At 42.9% G+C, this 20418-nt stretch overlaps 2 protein-coding genes across 3 annotated transcripts in view; both read left to right on the top strand.

Annotated features, from left to right (window-relative positions):
- Positions 1–20418, top strand: part of LOC145424230 (uncharacterized) — a 236558-nt gene that overhangs the window by 33336 nt on the left and 182804 nt on the right. The gene's annotated exons all lie outside the window — the stretch shown is intronic.
- LOC113018030 (NLR family CARD domain-containing protein 3-like) overlaps positions 1–20418 on the top strand; it is a 49104-nt gene that overhangs the window by 6270 nt on the left and 22416 nt on the right. The window contains exons 2-7 of one of the 2 annotated variants that reach the window (XM_080296977.1): positions 1243–1297; positions 1904–1956; positions 5697–5981; positions 8253–10023; positions 14623–14796; positions 15025–15198. In XM_080296977.1, the coding sequence (XP_080153103.1) occupies positions 1266–1297; positions 1904–1956; positions 5697–5981; positions 8253–10023; positions 14623–14796; positions 15025–15198 (2489 nt within the window). In that variant the 5' untranslated portion in view covers positions 1243–1265. Of the gene's footprint in view, positions 1–935; positions 1298–1903; positions 1957–5696; positions 5982–8252; positions 10024–14622; positions 14797–15024; positions 15199–20418 lie in introns of those variants that run through there. The other variant, XM_080296981.1, reaches the window with a different exon arrangement.

Genomic DNA, 20418 nt, shown 5'->3' with positions numbered 1-20418 from the left:
ATAAATACATTATTTCATATTTATTACTTCCCCCTCCTCTTTGCTTTATTATTGTAGCTCTCGTAATAAATAATAATGTAAGGATGCCCATAGTATATACAGTATTCTGAAGAAGGTCTAAAATGTCACTGTGTGTGCATGTGTGTGTTTTATTTAGATGGATTTAAAAAAAAATATTACTCATGATATAACATTGTGCAGACATGGCTGGTAAGGACATGAGGAGGAAACAGTAGGAGCTGTGTGAGGCTACTAAAGGCAGGGCTATAACATTTTTCTGTCATCATTTTATTTTAGATTAAGTGCAAGAGTTGTTAGGTGTGGATAATTAGATTATAGTTTATTGCAATAGCAAGTTGTGCCTTGTTCTCACATAGACAGCAAGTGGAGAGTGATATATGAAAAGATGGGATGGAAGGAAGAAGAGAAGCAAAGAGTGATTCACAGGCAGAGCCTAAATTATTTCTCACAGTTTTTGTTGCCTTATGGTTCCAAGCGCTGTCACCAATCTTTGCATTTTGTTATTATCTCATGACACTTGTTTAATCAGCTACCATCTCTCCTGTGGACTTTTTAATGTCTACAGTCTCAGACCAACACAGCCCTGCCCTTCCCATATTAGATTCTTGATGAATGTGTGTTGTTGTTATTCAGCCTGGTTCAATGTGCCCCTTTTTAACTTTGAGCACCCGCCCCTTTAAACCTCTCTGCACGTCCCTGCTCCAGTTCAGTGTCTTTGTCAGTCCCACATGTGTCGTTTCTGTTCAGCTGGTCTTCCAGTCAGTCATCCATCTCAGGCTCTGTCATTCTGTCATAAACACCAGCCTTCACCACCTGTGAGGCCTGCGTTTGAGTCCTCTCTTCTCCACATCCACACTGCGATGCTGTGACATATACAGTGCATAAAATCAAAATTCACGTTTTATGCAACTAAAGTGTTTCATTATGTAGGCTACAGAACATAATTCAGTTATAGACGATATATGAAACATGTATACTTACTGCATTTGAATCATTTAAACCATATGTGATATAAACACCTGCACGTGTGTTTGAAAAAACAAACGCTTTGATTTTGACACCCCAAGAAAATCTTCCTAGATCTGCACGTGTTCAGAGTAAGAGCCGAATAAACAGCAGCAGAAGCTGATTGATGAACAGCTGAATGACATATCAGCTGTAGCTGCAGCATCTGCACAGAGTTTGATTGGCTAACGCTGATTTGTTTGTTTTTTTAAACAGGACAGCAGAGAGAGAGAGAGGAGATGAAGAGTGCAGCAGAGACAGTGAAGAAGAGGTGAGCATCTGACAGAGCAGAGCCAGTTTAAAGGAGCCTCACAAGCTCACACATGACAGCTTCATCAACATGGAGCTCTGAGTGTTTATTAAAGGATCATTGGACGCTCTGACACAGCTGACTGCAGCCTTTAGCTGTGAGCACACAGTGTCTCACATTTACATTCACTTCCCTGTCAAACTCAGTAACTTTAAACAGCTGCTGTTATCAGGTGAAGATAGCAAAGCTTTCAGGGCTGAGCCCCAGTGTTTCAGGATAATGGCCCCAGAGACCACAGTCACATATGTGGGGAAGGATTTTAAGTTTAAAACTTCCTGTAAGCACTAACAGCAGAGACGCACAAAGTCGCAGACAGGGAACAAAGTATTTTAGGTTTGTATTGTCAGATTATTTAATCATTATACTGAACAAATATGTGAAAAAGTAAAAACCTCTATTATGATGAGGTTATCACTACATTCACATGTCATCGATGTGTTCTTTCACACAGATCAGTTTCAGTGTGTGTGGCCCGTACACTAAACCATGACACAAATTCATATGATGTGACACCCAGACTGTGTTCACTGTTTCTTTTGGTAAAATCATCTTCTCGTGTTTTTATAGAAAGATGATGGAAGAACCTAAAGAACAGCCAGCCAAAGCAGCTCCATCAGCAGGTAGGAGATCAGTGCTTTGTATGATGAGACGTATGGATGTATAGACTTCAGGCAGATTCTTTTTTGTAACTGTGACAAGTACATGAAATTCACGAGTTGTAACCTGTCCTAATCTTTGCCTTAATCTTTCTGTGGGACATTAATATAACATGAGAACTTCCAGTCTAAGGAGTTTGGCAGAGAAACAACTGGACTTTTTTGTACTTTGAACCCACATATGAGGTTAAAACGATGCCACCTTAAAATGAAACTGAAGAAATATTGAAACTGAAACAAATGTATTGAAAGTGAAATGATAGTGAAAAAACATAAATATAGAAATTTAAAGAAAAAACTCACTGTTCATGTGGTTTTCACACTTACATCGTTTTTTTCCACGTACAGTTATTTTTTCAGCTTCAATTAGTTGGCACTGCTTCGGCATCTGAGGGTGCGCTTGAGGGGCGGGGCTTCAGGGCCACATATATGAGCCACATATGTTTGCGCACATTATATTGCTGACCAGTGACTGTAGAAATCATGGACGACCTAATATCTGCAGCAGCCGCAGTCATGAAGAAACTTGCGTATCTCTGAACGGCACATAGAGCGGGGACGCTGAGAGGAGGTCCAGCGTTTACCGACTGTTTCAAACTGACAGACTCAGGTGTTCTTCAGTGTCTGCCTGACAGAAGGACCTGAGAGCCGCCACAATATTTTTGGTAAGTGAAAGGTGTTTGTAAGCTAATCTGTAGCTAACATCCTTAGCTAGCTAGCTAAGATGGGCACTCGGCTATCGGCAAAACTTCTTTTGTAAAGTTTGTTTAGCTAACCCGTGCAGGTGAACCAAATGAGCAGAAACGCACCGGGCTGCTCAGTCAGTAACTAACCACAGTTACTGTACTTTTATTATGAGTATTACACTGTAAGAGCAACAGGCTGCACTCTGCTGCAGCTCCTGTGCAGAGCTGATTATTCAATATGTGCAAACAGCAGCATGTTTTCACTCTTTTGCCACATCTGTAAGGATATTAACACATATTTAAAAAAAGGCTTGCACTTCAGTAACCCCTCATTAATCATTAATTACAGATTAAATAGCAAAGCCTAATAATTATGTACTCAAACCAAATACTTCTGCTTGGCAGCTTAAGTTAAAATGTGTGTTTCATTTTTCCTCGGATTACATTTTTAGCACTGACTCTGTGTATTGTTTTTACTAAGTTTGTTTCAAATATTCAGGTTAAATAAAACAGTCTGAATCATTCTTATTGAGGTAAGTTCACAAAGTTACATGTGCAGTACAGCTTACATCCTTTGAGAGGGAAAAAAGCATTAATATTTGTTATGATACCTCTGTATGTTGGTGACCACGGTGCAGCAGCAGACTGAACCAGGACTGAAACCTGCTCCGTCTGCTCATGTATGCAGATTCACATTCACAAAGCACCAACAACTCAAAGGTTAACATTATATTGGAAAATCTGTTGGTATATACGGCTTTAAGAAATAAACAGCTCGTATGTGAGCAGAGCTGAAGAACTAAAGAAATGTAAGAGAAGAACTTCAGATCCTGGGTGTGTGAGGACAGAAGGATCAGCTCTATTTCAGATTTGAGATAAACTTTATATTTCAGTTTGTGATGGTTCTGTTCTCTTTGTGATTACAGGAGCTGATTCAGACCTCAGCACCACCCAGTGACAGCAGACAGATCATCCAACATGTTCACATGTTAACTGCAGAATGAACTGATGCAAACAGTACAAAGGTTAAAGCACCACATGTGCTGTAGTGAAAGCTGCAGCTGTTTTATGGATAAAAACAAAGTCAAAAGGATTAATCACCCCTGTATCATATGAATGTTGGGTTTTTCTCTGTATCTGTTATTGTACGATCTACTGTACAATATAAAGCACCTTCAGGTGACTGTTGTTGTGATTTGGCGCTATATGAATAAAATTGAATTAAATTGAAATGTAACTGTGTCACTATATATCAGCATTAACAGGACCTCAGCTTGGTGTTTCACAAAGCTGCTGATCTCAGACCTGCAGAGCTTCCGTTTTAAACACTGAATGTACTCAGCTGCATGAAGAGCACGTTTGAGTTTCTCTGACACAATTAAATAAAAACTGATGAAGGTCAAAGGTCGTCACTTGTATGTCGAACTACAGACTTGTCATCTGGAATTCTTTCACAGTTTGCAAATGTGCAAATAGTGTGTTATTTACCATTAAGTGATTCAGAGTCATTCATACCAGAGTAACCAGAGAGGATAATATATTTTTAAGTATATAACTATCCACAGGACTGAATATAATATCTCTAAGTAAAAGTCCAGAGACTCTGAGGATTATCCAAGTATTTATAACATTACACAAAGCAAAGCTCAAAAAGCTGCTGGCCCTGATGCATTACAGGGCATGCTTGCCCCCCACACTGGATCCTCACCAATTTGTCTATCAAATCAATGGAGTACAGAGGATGCTGTATCCACAGCTCTTCACTGTGTACTCTCACACCTGGACAACAAGAGTACTCATGCAAAAATACTGTTAGTTGACTTCAGCTCAGCATTCAGTACAGTTCTTCCCTCCAAGCTGATCACCAAACGTGTGGATCTTGGACTCAACAACTCCATCTGTACCTGGATCATGGCTCATGGACTTTCTGACCAACAGACCTCAGCATGTTAGGTCAGGCCATAACAGCTCTACCACTGTCACACTCACACTGGCACTCCACAGGGCTGTGTGCTGAGCCCGTTCCTCTATGACTGCAGACCTTAGTATGCATCCAACTCCATCCTTGGACGGGTCTCCAGCTTCAAGTTCTTGGGGATCCACATCTCTGAGAATCTGTCCTGGTCAACTAACACCTCCAGCCTGGTCAAGAAGGCCCATCAGGGCCTCTTTTTCTTTAGGATACTGAAGAAGAATCAACTTCCACCGCTGTGTGATAGAGAGCATCCTGACCAACTGTGTCACAGTCTGGTGTGGGAACTGCTCTGCTGCTGACCGCAAGGCACTGCAGCGCCCAACACATCACAGGGATTCCACTTCCTGGCATTGAGGATGTCCGCAAGAAGAGATGTCTACGCCGAGTATGCATCATTCTCGGACTCCTCTCATACTGCCAATAAACTCTTCCAGCTCCTCCTCCCCTCCAGGAGGCGCTACAGGAGCCTTCAGACTAAAACCAGCAGGTTTAGGAACAGCTTCTTCCCCACAGCTGTCACCCTACTGAACTCAGTCCCCGCTGAGCCTTTCCATCCACACTCACCTAACCCTTCTACACTCCTCCTCCCAGTGACCATGATCCTTTCATTATCAACATTCACCACGTTGGTTACTGCTGTAGTTTTAGGACACTGACATGGTGTAGTCTCTGTTATAGTGCCTACACTGTTATAGTCTGTTCAGAGAGCTACGCTTCCACTACTGTAGATGTTTTCATAGCACTCTGTAGATCTGTTTACCTCACAGTGCTTCATCTTTATATATGTATATTTGTTCATAGTATACCTGTATACCTGCCCGTCTGTATAGCAATACAGATCATCTGTGTATCGGTTACAATATTATTTTTCAGTTTCAATATTTTCTTCAGTTTCATTTTAAGCTGGCATAATTTTAACCCCACACATCCTAAAATTCAGTATTTGTTGATGAGATGATGAAGTGTTAATTCAACAAAGTTAGAATATTTTTCACATGATGTCGACTGAGAACCATGTTTATGTCTCTTTCTTGTTTCTGTAGAGGAGGAGCTTGCCAGGGTGCGGTCAGCCTTTGTCTGGAGGGTAACAACAGAAATCCTCACACAGCTGCTTGAGGCCCTCGTATGTGACACTGTCTTAAATGAGTTGGAGAAAGAATCGATACTGGAGAAGAACCTAGCCAGAGCAGACAAGGCACGCAGCTTGATCGACACAGTGAGGAAAAAAGGAGACAAAGCATGCAAGATAACAATCAAACATCTTCAGATCAAAGATCCTTCTCTTTCCTCTCAGCTGCGTTTGAACTCTGATCCATCTGCTCAACAAGGTGAGGTCATGCATCATATACCATGAATAAAAATGGTCACCTTGCAGTTTGTTGAGATGTGAAAGTGAAACCTCAGAATTCACTGTAAGAAAAAGGAGAGGGCAAGAACGTCATTCTACGACGAATGTTTGGATTTGTTACATGCCTGCAAATGTATTTTCTAAACTACATGGACATCATAAACGTGTGAAACTACTTAGATCTAATGTGAGCTGTATTTAATTAAACACAAGTGTTCTTTACTTTTAAAAACCATGCAAACTGATTGCCTTAAAGAAGAAAAGCATGAGTCATTTGACTTAAATGCCACATTTTTATATAATCAAGTTCAAGTTCAAATTTTATTCATCACCTGCAGTGTCAGGTTGCCCTGCAGTGGAATGAACCCGCCCCCCGACCATACACACACAACACAGACATCACATGGGGATACAAGTCAGAGAACGTTGCATTATAGAAAAAACACTGAAATCTACACTACAATGGGAAAGTACAAGGGGAAAAAAGAGACCTCTGCTCATGCTGGGCTATAGAGGACAGCATGAGAACAGGAAACAAAAAAACTCCTCTGCACAGAAAGCACATAAATGTCCACAGTACAACATTATAGAGCACGTGACCAACAACAAGGTTGGTTAGGGGATAAGGAGTAATCCCAGGCAACACAGCAGCCATCCTGCCACTGCGCCGACTCTCCAGCGTGGGCCCAGACCCGCCTCGTGTTCCCAGGAGGCAACAAGCATCGAAGGCATTGGAAGGGGAGGGGGGATGTGTGAGTGCTTATCAGTGTAAATGTATGTGTGTGCGTGTCCATAGTTCAGCTGAGACAGTGTCCTCCGCCCTATCAGGCTAAGTAAACAGTCTACCAGCCAACCCAGGTGGCCTTGCATGGAATGGGAAGGAACAGACTCAACACAGTCGTTATCAGGGAGTTTTTGTTCAGCTCAGGCCTTGAGCCCACAGCTGGCGCCGAAGGGGTAGCCGCATTATATGATTTGTGATTTTTCTTTTACAAACAACTCATGAGAATTTCAAGCTGTTTTTAACACTCCGACACCGACACTGGTCTCTCAATCTCCCGCTGGATAGCTGCGAGCCTCTCAATTATGTTATTTACCTTCAATTCTGTGGTCTTTTCAGGCTTTTGCTCACAGAGCAGATTCTGAGACTTCACGACCGCAGCCAACTGATCCGCGATGTAATCCAGCTTCCGCCCCAAGGTGTTGTTCCGAGTGGATTCTTCCTTGATGTAATCCAATATACACTCAGAGGTGTTATTCTGAGCCTTCACTGCAGCCGTTAGCGCCTCCAAGCTCTTAACCATGCTGCATTCACTGAGCCCTTTCTGAGAAGCCGCACCTCGTCCCATCCTTTCAATCCCAGCGGGCAGCCTTGTGGGGGTTTGAACAGCCGGTTCCGCTTTCTTAATTCTCCGATAAACCAGGGCCAAGCCAGCTCCGATCAGCAAGAACCCTGTTATCATGGTTCCGAATAGGTACATATCTTCAGCGTCCTCGATCGACAGTCCCGCCAGGCACACGATCCTCCATGTCTGCCACTCGTCCATCGTGTATCCGGCAGGGAAAGTCCCTCCAGGGCACTCGGGCTCTCCCGAGCCCAGACAACTCGTTGAGAAAAGGGTGTCAATAGCATTCAGAGACCAGTTGATCAAATCCATAATTCTCTTTTAGGTTTTTAGACACAGACTGTGAGAGAGTGTTCCAGGGAAGTGAAATACACATGAGACAAGACAAAGACACAAGAGGCTAAGCAGGGAAGATAAGGGGAAGGAGAAGAGGAGAAAAGTGCGACTGCCTTCGCCAAGAGCCAAACGAGAAGGAACATGTTTAGTGTGGCCAGAAAGGGTTTACATTATCTTTCGCCATTGTAATTTACGACAAGAATTAAATGTGAATTACTGAATCTCTCTCAGATGCTTATTTAAATAACATAGCAGTGTTGTTATTTTTGGTGACAAAGTTTGGAGAAGAGGCACAGAAAGCAGAAACCTGTTTAGCCTGCACATGTTGGCATCAGGTACATATGAAAAGCTGCAAAGCAATACAGATGTGTAGGTTCAAAACATTTAATGTGGCTGTTTTCAGGAATTACATTTAGGAATTCCTGTAGCCCCTTTTTTCTGGTTTTCTGGTAGAATAAGTATATTAAAAACTAAAACGTATGATAGGCTCAACAAAGGACAAAGTACGTCAGATAGCTCCTTCAGACCAGATTTGTATTTTTCCTTCTTTTTTCCTTTTTTTGATTCAGATGCTCTTCAGAAGTGTCAGCCTAAACTTAAGTCTAAGCTGAAGAAGAAGTTCCAGTGTGTGTTTGAGGGCATCGCTAAAGCAGGAAACCCAACCCTCCTGAATCAGATCTACACAGAGCTCTACATCACAGAGGGAGGGACTGCAGAGGTCAATGAGGAACATGAGGTCAGACAGATTGAAACAGCATCCAGGAAACCACACAGACCAGAAACAACCATCAGACAAGAAGACATCTTTAAAGACACACCTGGAAGAGATGAACCAATCAGATCAGTGCTGACAAAGGGAGTGGCTGGCATTGGGAAAACAGTCTTAACACAGAAATACAGCCGGGACTGGGCTGAAGACAAAGCCAACCAGGACATCCAGTTCATATTTCCATTCACTTTCAGAGAGCTGAATGTGCTGAGGAAGAAAAAGTTCAGCTTGGTGGGACTTGTTCATCACTTCTTTACTGAAACCAAAGAAGCAGGAATCTGCAGCTTTGAAGACTTCCAGGTTGTGTTCATCTTTGATGGTCTGGATGAGTGTCGACTTCCTCTGGACTTCCACAAAACTGTGACTGATGTTACGATGCCCACCACAGTTGATGTACTTCTCACAAGCCTGATCAGGGGGAATCTTCTTCCCTCTGCTCACGTCTGGATAACCACACGACCTGCAGCAGCAGACCAGATCCCCCCTGAGTATGTTCACAGGGTGACAGAGGTCAGGGGGTTCACTGACCCACAGAAGGAGGAGTACTTCAGGAAGAGATTCAGAGATGAGGAGCAGGCCAGCAGGATCATCTCCCACATCAAGACATCTCGAAGCCTCCACATCATGTGCCACATCCCAGTCTTCTGCTGGATCACTGCTACAGTTCTGAAGCGTGTCCTGAAAACCAGAGAGGGAGGACAACTGCCCAAGACCCTGACTGAAATGTACATCCACTTCCTGGTGGTTCAGGCCAAAGTGAAGAAGGTCAAGTATGATGGAGGACCTGCAACAGATCCACACTGGAGCCCAGAGAGCAAGAAGATGATTGAGTCTCTGGGAAAACTGGCTTTTGATCAGCTGCAGAAAGGAAACCTGATCTTCTATGAATCAGACCTGACAGAGTGTGGCATTGATATCAGAGCAGCCTCAGTGTACTCAGGAGTGTTCACACAGATCTTTAAAGAGGAAAGTGGACTGTACCAGGACAAGGTGTTCTGCTTCATCCATCTGAGTGTTCAGGAGTTTCTGGCTGCTCTTCATGTCCATCTGACCTTCATCAACTCTGGACTCAATCTGATGGAAGAACAACAGACAACCTCCTGGTGGTTTAAACCATCTCTCCACCAGAGTGCTGTGAACAAGGCCTTGCAGAGTCCAAATGGACACCTGGACTTGTTCCTCCGCTTCCTCCTGGGTCTTTCACTGCAGACCAATCAGGCTCTCCTACGAGGTCTGCTGACACAGACAGGAAGTAACTCACAGACCAATAAGAAAACAGTCCAGTACATCAAGGAGAAGCTCAGTAAGAATCTGTCTGCAGAGAAAAGCATCAATCTGTTCCACTGTCTAAATGAACTGAATGATCGTTCTCTAGTGGAGGAGATCCAACAGTCCCTGAGATCAGGAAGTCTCTCCACAGATAAACTGTCTTCTGCTCAGTGGTCAGCTCTGGTCTTCATCTTACTGTCATCAGAAGAAGATCTGGATGTGTTTGACCTGAAGAAATACTCTGCTTCAGAGGAGGCTCTTCGGAGGCTGCTGCCAGTGGTCAAAGCCTCCAACAAAGCTCTGTGAGTAAACTCATCGCTTCATTCTTAAAATCATGGGAAATAAATCAGAGGTGCTCAGTTCAACGAACACTGCCTTTTAAGAAAAATTAAAAATAGCACTTAGTCAAATATGATACTTTAAATATTTCTCTCCAGCAGGACATGTCAGCATTTCTGAAATATTTTTGTCTTCAACTCGAATCAAAGCACAATCCAGATCCAGCCTATAAGAACATGAGCTCTGATCCTTCAGCCCCTCTGACAGGTTTATTATCCTCAAGTTGTTCACTTGTCTCCAACAACCAGGAGTCTAGCTCTGTTTTTTAAAGCAAATACTTGAGCTTCCAGACTGCACCTACATCGTTTTCAGATGTTCTTATTTTAAGGTCTGGTTTGTGTCTCATCTTTATTGCAATCCCCCATGTCTCTCTGTTTTTCAAATATAAATCTGTTACCTCGGTGTGGCCAGAATAACATGGTGAACCCAAAATACAGACAAAGGTGAAGGAACTGAATATTACTAGACGTGAAGGCTTTATTTACACACAGGAACTTGACACTTGGAATTTTTTAACATGAACTGTGAACTATGGCGGAAGTCAAGCACTTGAAGCTGTGAGCATGAAGTGGGCTCTGTGGTAGGTTTCCGGAAATGGGTCTTGGTTGATGGTAATCTGAGTCACTGTAACAGAGGTAGAGCAGCATCAGAAAGATCACTGGTGGAGGTTACAGTAAGTGAACGAGGTTATCTTCAATGTCTTATTTGGGGTTTCTGTAGCTCAGGAGGTAAAGCTGGTCTGATCTGACCTACTGATCAGAAGGTTGGTGGTTCGATCCCTGGCTCCTCCAGTCTGCATGTCAAGTATCCTTGGGCAAGATACTAACCCCAACTTGCTCTCCGATGCATCCATCAGAGTATGAATGTGCGTGAATGTACTTAGAAAGCACTAAGTTCAGATAAAGTGTTTGTGAGAATGGGTGTGATTGGGTGGATGTGGCATGTTGTATAGAGCGCTTTGAGTACTCCGGGAGAGTAGAAAAACGCTATATAAGAATCAGTCCATTTACCATTTACTTGTCAGCAGTCGGAAAGCAACTTGGGGAAGGCAGGTGGTGAGGTCTGGGTGAGTACTTGTTAGCTTTGAATCCAGGCAAAGTGGTCCAGTAAGTCTAAGAGACGAAAGGCATTAATGTGGCTGTGAGTGAATCAAGAAGACCAGCATCCAGGAAAACGTGACTGAACTGCAAGGGTGAGTAGATGATCCGAGGATTAGGAGGTTAGCAGAGTTATTGGGAGTGCTGATGTTATATTCAGCCTAGTAGATTACTGTCAGGTGTGGACAATGGACAGGCTGACCAGGCTTCACCCAAAGGCAGAAACCAGAGTCTAGTGGGAAACCACCGCCGCTCACACAGACCATGACAGCAGCATGACCCCCCCCAAAGCATTCTCTTTCACTTGGCATCATTTACCTCTCCCTTCTCCAATTTCTGATGTGTCCACCTTTGCAATGATAACTGTGATCAGGGTGAACCAAAAAGGTGCCGTGGTGAACAGATACTTAAGTTTGGTGAATGCAGTTTCAGCTTTGGGGGACCAGATGCATGCTGAGACTTGAGTGGTGCAGCTACCTGACTATAGTTTAAAATGAACAGTCTATAAAAATTTGCTATTCCCAAAACCCATTGGAGATGCTTCTTGAATCTACAATGGGTACAAGGGGTAGGCCACTCTGTTAAAGCTTTCACATTTGCCAGATCCGTCTTCACCTGCCCCCGTGCCAAAATGTAACTGAAAAAAGTTATTGATGAGGAATGGAATTCACACTTTTTTGCTTTGACATAAGGTTTATTCTCCAGCAAACGTTGGAAAAATAGCATGGACATGAGACTGATGTTCCTCGCAGGTTTTGGGAAAAATGAGGATATCATCCAGATACACCAATACAAACCTGTCAAGGAATTCCCGGAGGACATCGTTAACTAATCTTGAAACATTGCGGGAGCATTAGTTAACCCAGGCGGCATGACCAAATACTCGTAGTCCCCCAATGGCATGTTTAAAACGGTCTTCCACTTGTCTCCCTGATTGATCTGGAAAAAGTGGTAAGCGTTGCGGAGGTGGGGTTTTGTAAACCCTGTGGCGCTGTGAAATGGCCTGAAAGCAGAGCTAATGAGGTAATAGGTACTTATTCTTGATGGTAATATCACTGAGGCCCCTGAAGTAAATGCATGGCCAGAGAGAGCCATCCTTTTTCCCCACAAAAAAGAAGTTCCAACTTGAGATGACAATCGTTGGATTATGCCTGCACCGAGGGATTCCTTAATGTACTTTTCCATAGCCGCACACTCAGGTCTAAGCAGGTTATACAGCCAGCTAGAAGGCCGGGTGGAGCCAGAGAGTAGTTCTATGGTGCTGTCCTGTGGTTTGTGAGGTGGCAGTGAAAGCGCTTTACTTTTGCTAAATACTTCCTGAAGATCATGACATTTGGTGGGGACAGAGGAGAGATCTAAAACAGTCTCAGTGTTGGTTGATGGTTCCACAGGTTCCGGTGGACGGGCAGAAACAAGGCAATTTGAATGACAGAACAGACTCTAACTGATTACCCTCTGACCTGACCAGTCTAAGTGGGGGTTATGTAATTCTAGCCAAGGAAACCCGAGTATGAGTGGTTTGTGAGGTGCATGAAAAGCAAAAAAGGTAAGTGTTTTCTTGTGATTGCCAGGGGTGACAGGCTCTGTGCGCTGAGTTATGTGAGGGGACACTCGGTTATTTAATGACTTAGTGGGAATGGGCGGATTAAGGGGGCATAGAGGGATGTTTAACTGTCTCGCTAACTCAGACTCCATGAGGTTCTAATTGAACAAGAGCCTGAAAGGTCTGGTTAACTAGAACAGAGAGTTGGAGTTGCAATCTGGGTTTTTATGTTTGTGTGAGTATCCTCCACCCTTATCCCTGAACTTTCCAGTGGGCAGACCCTGGTGTGGAATCGAAAACAGACAGGTTCATCACGAGAAGCAAGCTGATCTTTCATGGTTTGATTTAATGACTGAAAAACATACAGCGGACGGTGGTTAGCACTGTTGCCGCACAGCAAGAAGGTCCTGAGCAAAAGTCTTTACAAACTCAACCAGGAAATCATCATGCGAGCAGAAAGAAAGAGGATGAGCAGATAGGTAAGCAAGAGAAACCCGCCAGCGTCCCAGGTTTCCAGAGAAGGTTCAGGTTCTAGGTGCCTGAAATGGGATGTAATTCAATTCAATTCAATTTTATTTATATAGCGCCAAATCACAACAGTCACCTCAATGCGCTTTATATTGTACAGTAGATCGTACAGTAATAGATACAGAGAAAAACCCAACAATCATATGACCCCCTATGAGCAAACACTTTGGCGACAGTGGGAAGGAAAAACTCCCTTTTAACAGGAAGAAATTTTTGGTGTCAAAGTCAAAGCACAGATCCACCCAGTCTCTGTATTTCAGCTTATTTCCTTTATACACACATTTAACAGGAACAGTTTCAGACAGCTAGTGTTTACCTGACATTACCTGCGTACCTCACAGTTTGCAGGTAATGGGCATAATAATTACTGAACAGAGACATCCTGCTGTGAACTTTGTTGCTGTGGATCTAAAATGTAAAAATACATCTGAGAAGATTTCTAATCATGATTTTATGAGCCCCCAAAGTTTGATTCTGTTCATCTGGACGTAGCGCTCTCAGCGGGAGAAACATTTTGTCACTCATCAAGATGACTTCTTCAGGCTCAGCTGACTGCAGCTTTCCCCAATCTTATAAAGAGTACATCTGCATAATGACTCAAACCTAATGGTCAAGGAACTGACCTCCCAGCCTTATTGTTCCTTCAGTGGGCTGGTTTCAGTCATTATGCAAATGTACTTTTTATAGGGTTGGAAACCAGAAGTCAGCTGAGACTGACGAAGTCACCTGGATGAGTGACGAAATGTTTCTCCCACTGAAAGCGCTACGTCCAGATGAACAGAATCAACTTTTGGGATTTACTAACCTGGATGATTGAGCATGGATCAAGACGGGTTTTTATGAGGTATACAGTTTCTTATAATTTCTAAACCAGAAGGTTGAGGAGATGGAGCTCATGATAACTGGCTACTGCCCTTCAGCGTGCTTTATGAAATCATCCAATCAAAATAAAGTTGGCCTTTAGGGAGAGCTGGGCTTTAAAGGGGAATGAGCCAAAGCAGCTTTTAGACAGAAAATGAAATGAGAGTCCAGGATGTGATACATTATTTATAACTACATTTACAGTAATCACACATATTAGAATTAATAAAGTGACCAGCAGTACTGTAGTAACTGTAATACTGCAGTACTCACAGGCCTGTGCCAGCAGACACTGAACTACTGTCACTAAATCAACCTGCTCTTCACTGGTTTCCATTTACATACATTGGAATAATTGTGTTTAATTTGAAATATTTTTCTTCTGTTACACTTAAATTCTTGAACATTTTTTTATTTAATTGTGCATTGTAGTGTACTCATTTGTACACATTTGATTACTTAGATTCAACATATAAAGAGATTTTATTTGATAATAAATATTATTGTTTTGTTGTTCTTGTTATTTTTTTCAGGCTGAGCAGCTGTAACCTGTCAGAGAAAGGCTGTAGATATTTGTTGTCAGTGGTCAGCTCCCAGTCCTGTAGTCTGAGAGAGCTGGACCTGAGTACCAAGAGCCTGAAGGCTTCAGCAGTAAAGCTTCTGTCTGCTGCAGTGGAGAGTCCACATGCCAAACTGAATATTCTGAGGTCTGACCGATTTGTATTCTTTTTTCTTTTGTTTGTTTGTTTTGTTTTGTTTTTAACTGAGAAAATAAATCCAGCAATTTAAACAGTAGAGGTAAACTTGATCAATTTACTGTTGTTTCGTACCACATCTGCTCAGCATAAAACAACAAGGATTCTTAAAATATAAGATTAGTTATTGCACCCTGATTACACTTTAACATCAGTCTTTGTTCATGTTTTCATTTTCAGACTCAACGTCTGTGAACTTCTAGCGGAAAACTGTGAAGCTGTGTCCTCAATGCTCAGCTCTCAGTCCTCTACTCTGACAGAGCTGGACCTGAGTATCAAAAATGTGCAGGATTCAGGAGTGAAGATTCTGTCTGCTGGACTACAAAGTTTAAAGTGTAAACTAAATACTCTGAGGTCAGATCAATTGACATTTTGTTTTTTTTAAATGAACCAATTAAACATTTTATTCAAGGCTTCCGGTTCCGGCGCTCGTGGGGATGGACACCTAGTACGAGAGCTCTCGACTGAAACTTATTAAAACTGCCCCAAGTAAATTAATACACTATCTAAGTGCACATAAAGAGGAAAAAGGGGTTTAAATGATGTCCAGAAAGAACAAAATAGCTAAGAAGTTAACGTTTGAAAACGTGGAAGATGGCAATGTGCAGCTAACAGAAGGGGCTAACGTTAGCCCCTATAGGGCTAGCCGAGGCCACTCTCCCACTCCTAGCCGCGAGGATTCTGGGACAGAAGATGAGGTTGACCCAGCAAGTTTGACGCTGATACTGAAAGAACTGAGAGGCGTTGGGAAAGAGGTGAAAGAATTTCGAAAAGACACGAAAGCGCAACTGGTGGAAATAAGGGGTGAGTTGGATAAAGCCAATGCGCGGCTTAATGATGTGGAAACCAGGGTTGCAGAACACAAAGATAAGCTCCAGAACACAGACGAGATTTTGTCTGAGATACTAACAATGCAATTCAATGTTATTTATATAGCGCCAAATCACAACAAAAGTCACCTCAAGGCACTTCATAAATACAGAGAAAAACCCAACAATCACATGACCCCCTATGAACAAGCACTTTGGCGACAGTGGGAAGGAAAAACTCCCTTTTAACAGGAAGAAACCTCCGGCAGAACCAGGCTCAGGGAGGGGCGGGGCCATCTGCTGTGATTGGTTGGGGTGAGAGAAGGGAGACAGGATAAAGACATGCTGTGGAAGAGAGACAGAGGTTAATAACAGATATGATTCGATGCAGAGAGGTCTGTTAACACATAGTGAGTGAGAAAGGTGACTGGAAAGGAAAAACTCAATGCATCATGGGAATCCCCGGCAGCCTACGTCTATTGCAGCATAACTAAGGGAGGATTCAGGGTCACCTGGCCCAGCCCTAACTATATGCTTTATCAAAAAGGAAAGTTTGAAGCTGATCTTCAAAGTAGAGAGGGCGTCTGTCTCCTGAACTCAAACTGGGAGCTGCTTCCACACCCAGTCCAACATAGCCAGGCTTTCTTTGCTGCTTTGACAAAACCTCAAATCCCAGTCAGAGATGATGAGCATCATCACAGTGATGATCATTTCTCTGTAACCCAGGCTTTCTGCTTCAGGATCTGTGCACGCTCACAGAACAAGGAGACCTTTAAACATCATTTCACTAAATGGATGGATTGAGCTCAGCCTACAGATGAACTGGTGCCAGAGATCATAAAGAACATCAAACAGTCAAATTCAACACTTTTAATGGAAATATGAGATTAATCTTAAAAGTAGAGATAGAGTAGAGATAGTGTCTGTCTCCTGAATCCAAACTGGAAGCTGGTTCCACAGAAGAGGGGCCTGAAAACTGAAGGCTCTGCCTCCCATTCTACTTTCAAATACTCTAGGAACAACAAGTAGGCCTGCAGAGCGAGAGCGGAGTGCTCTAATAGGGTGATATGGTACTACAAGGTCATTAAGATAAGATGGGGCCTGATTATTTAAGATCGTGTATGTGAGGAGCAGGATTTTGAATTCAATTCTGGATTTAACAGGAAGCCAATGAAGGGAAGCCAATACAGGAGAAATCTGCTCTCTCTTTCTAGTCCCTGTCAGGACTCTTGCTGCAGCATTTTGGATTAACTGAAGGCTTTTCAGGGAGTTTTTTGGACATCCTGATAATAACGAATTACAATAGTCCAGCCTGGAAGTAATAAATGCATGAACTAGTTTTTCAGTGTCACTCTGAGACAGGATATTTCTAACTTTAGAGATGTTGCGCAAATGGAAGAAAGCATGCAGGAAAAGTTTCAAACAAAACTAACATCACTGGAGGCTTACTCGAGGAGGGAGTCGCTCAGACTGTACAGGGTGCCGGAGGGAGAAGAATCGGGAGCTCCATCTATGGCCCACTTTGTGGAGAAGCTACTCCGGGAGAATCTCGCCATCCCACCATCAACACCGTTACAAATTCAGAGAGCACACAGAGCGTTATCGTTACTCCCTCCGGACGGCTCCCAACCCAGATCGATCCTGGTAAAATTCCTGTGCTTCACGGTTAAAGAAGAAGTGCTGAGGCTCGCTTGGCAAAAGAAAGGTTTTATGCTGAATTCCAGCAAGATCAACCTCGACCACGATTACCCCCCTGAGATCATGGCTATGAGGAAGGAGTATGCAGAGGCACGAAAGGTCCTAAAAGAGAAGAATGTACGGTTTAGGACCCTCTACTCAGCGCGCCTTAAGGTTTTTTTCGAAGAAGGAGTGAAAACCTACAACACGGTGGAGGAGGCAACGGCTGACCTGGCGAGTCGGGGCCTGTCGGTAAAGGTGATTACACCACCGGCAACCCCCAGAGAAAAACTACAAAGATGCCCGCTGTGGCGGGGAGTTGGTGGTCGGCGTCCGCGTCAGATCCGAGGAGCTGCGGGATATAGAGAGAAGCTGCAAGTATACAGACGTGAAGAGAACGAATTTAATGTTATGCATTAGCTATGGACAACATGGTGAAATATGGTTACTGTCGAGCTAAAATGGGTGGGGCTTCTCGTGCTGTGAGTGACGTCGCAGTGGAAAGCCCCCTAACTCAGGGAGTAATAAGGGGTTTCCCTTCAAGTTGTGAGGGTGTCAGTGGAAGTGCTCCACTGTCAGAAGCCAGCTTAGGAGCTTTCAAGCTCCAGTTATGTTCAAATGTTTTCAGTTCATTACTAACTTTTTTCACTTGTTACTGTTTTAAGAGGGGGTTGCCTGCTGCTATTGAGTTTATGCGCTGTGGTAACTTAATATATCTTTATGGGAAGTGAGTCAGTGAAAGTAATCTCTTTTAATGTTAACGGGGTTCTGAACGTGATTAAGATGAATAAGATACTGTCCAAACTAAGGAAGGAGAAGGCCCAGATTGCATTACTTCAGGAGACACACATGAACCAAGTAGATCACTTGAGATTGAAAAGAAAGGGTTTTAAATATGTATTCTCCTCTTCCGTTAAGTCCAAACACAAGAGGGGTGTGGCTACACTTATCTCTGGTACTCTTAACTATGAACATATCTAAGAACTCTGTGACGAGGAAGGCAGATTGGTTAGAATAACAGAATGGATAGAGGGGTCTGAAATCACAATTTTAAATGTTTATGCTCCCCCCGGGAGCGATTGGCTATTCTATAGGAATATGTTTGATTTATTGGTGGATTCTCAGGGGATAGTTGTCTGTGGAGGGGATTTTAACTTTAGACTTGACCCTAAACTAGACTCCTCCTCCCCGACCAACCAGGTAACAGCACTTACTAGAAAAGTCAATTCCTATATGCTAGAGATGGGGATAATAGATGTATGGAGGGACCGCTACGCATCTACCAGAAATTTCACTCATTACTCTGGTTCCTTTAAAGTGTATGCAAGGCTGGACTACTTTTTTATGTTTAAAGTTGATAGGTTTAGGGTCAAAGACTGTGACATATTAACAAGAGATCTATCTGACCACAGTCCTATCTCTCTATCTTTGCAGGTGGCTAGGAAAAAATGTACCACACTGTGGAAATTGTTATCGCACCTTAATGATCCTGCCATAGTTTCCAAATGAAAGGTAGACATTAAAGAATTTCTAGATGTTAATGACACAGGAGAGGTATCTCCAACTAGTCTTTGGGATATGCTCAAAGCGGTAATGAGAGGTAAATTAATTTCTATCGCCTCCCACTTAAAGAGAATCAAAGGGCAAAAATTAGCAGAACTACAGGCAAATTTAAAGTTGAAAGAATAGGAAGACATAAACACCGCAAATCCTACTCTGAAGCAGGATATCAGGAAAATACAGGATGAAATTAATGATATTTACACCCAGGAGGCCCAAAATAACTTAATTTTTTTGAGGCAAAAATACTATGAGACAGGAGGGAAATCTGCAAAATATCTGGCACATAAATAACGCAAACAACTAGAGGAAAGTACGATATACCAAATCAAGGACCCCAAGACTAATATTCTGGAATCAAAATTAGAAGACATTCAGAAATGTTTTGAGACCTTCTTTAGGGAGCTGTGCTCACAGCCCAATGCTACGGAGGAGAATTGTACTGATGCCTTTCTTAGCTCTCTAGAATTACCTTCACTCCCGTCTCTCAAAAATGAGCTTCTAACACATCCCATTTTAGTGGAAGAAATTAATGCAGCTCTTTCCAGATTAAAACCAGGTAAGGTAGTTGGGCCGGACGGGTTCAGTTCTCAGTGGTATCGCACCCTGAGGGCAGATCTAGTCCCCACATTGCTGAAGTCATTTAACTACATCCTACAGGAGGGAGAAATCCCACCCTCCTGGAGGGAGGCAACTATTTCAATTATCCCAAAAGAGGGGAAAGATAAACGAGAATGTGGAAACTATCGACCAATCAGTGTCCTTAACTTGGATGACAAACTATTTACTTCTATTCTTGCTCGTAGACTGGAGAAGTTTTTACCTGACCTCATCGATTTAGATCAGACTGGTTTCATTCACTATAGACAAACAACTGACAACATTAGGAGAATATTACACATCTCTGCTCAAATACAAAAGAACAAAACTCAATCAATGATAGGAAGCTTGGACACTGAGAAAGCCTTCGACTCGGTCAGATGGGTATTTCTGTATAAGGTTCTGGGGAAGTTTGGCTTTCACGACAAGTTTATTAGAGTAATCCAAGGTCTGTTTGCTCGACCCTCAGCCCGTATTAAGGTGAATGGTGATCTCTCCAAGCCCTTTGCTCTGGAACGTGGCTGTAGGCAGGGTTGTGCAATCTCGCCACTTCTCTGATTTATTCATAGAAACATTTGGCCAAACGATTAGACAAAATCATAACATTAGGGGTGTTGCATTGTCAGGAGTTGAACATAAAGTGGTAATGTTCGCCGATGATGTACTGGTCTGCCTGGAGGAGCCAGAGAGGTCTTTTAGTGAGTTGATGTCTACTTTAAGTGATTTGGGGAAGTTATCTGGTTATAAGGTCAATATTTCAAAAACACAGGTGATGACTTTAAATTATACAGCTTCTGTAGCTTTACGTAGGGATAACGAGAAAAATAAGTACCTGGGAATATATTTGACTGCGGACCTCTCGGGGCTCTTTCAGGCAAACTACGAGCCAATATCTGCAAGTATAAAGGCTGATCTGCACAGATGGAAT

This window comes from Astatotilapia calliptera, chromosome 3 (genome assembly GCF_964374335.1).
Source record: "Astatotilapia calliptera chromosome 3, fAstCal68.1, whole genome shotgun sequence".
In the NCBI taxonomy this organism is placed as follows: Eukaryota; Metazoa; Chordata; class Actinopteri; order Cichliformes; family Cichlidae; genus Astatotilapia; species Astatotilapia calliptera.
The sequence above is the reverse complement of the archived record's forward strand: the minus strand, read 5'-3'. Positions and strand labels throughout refer to the sequence as shown.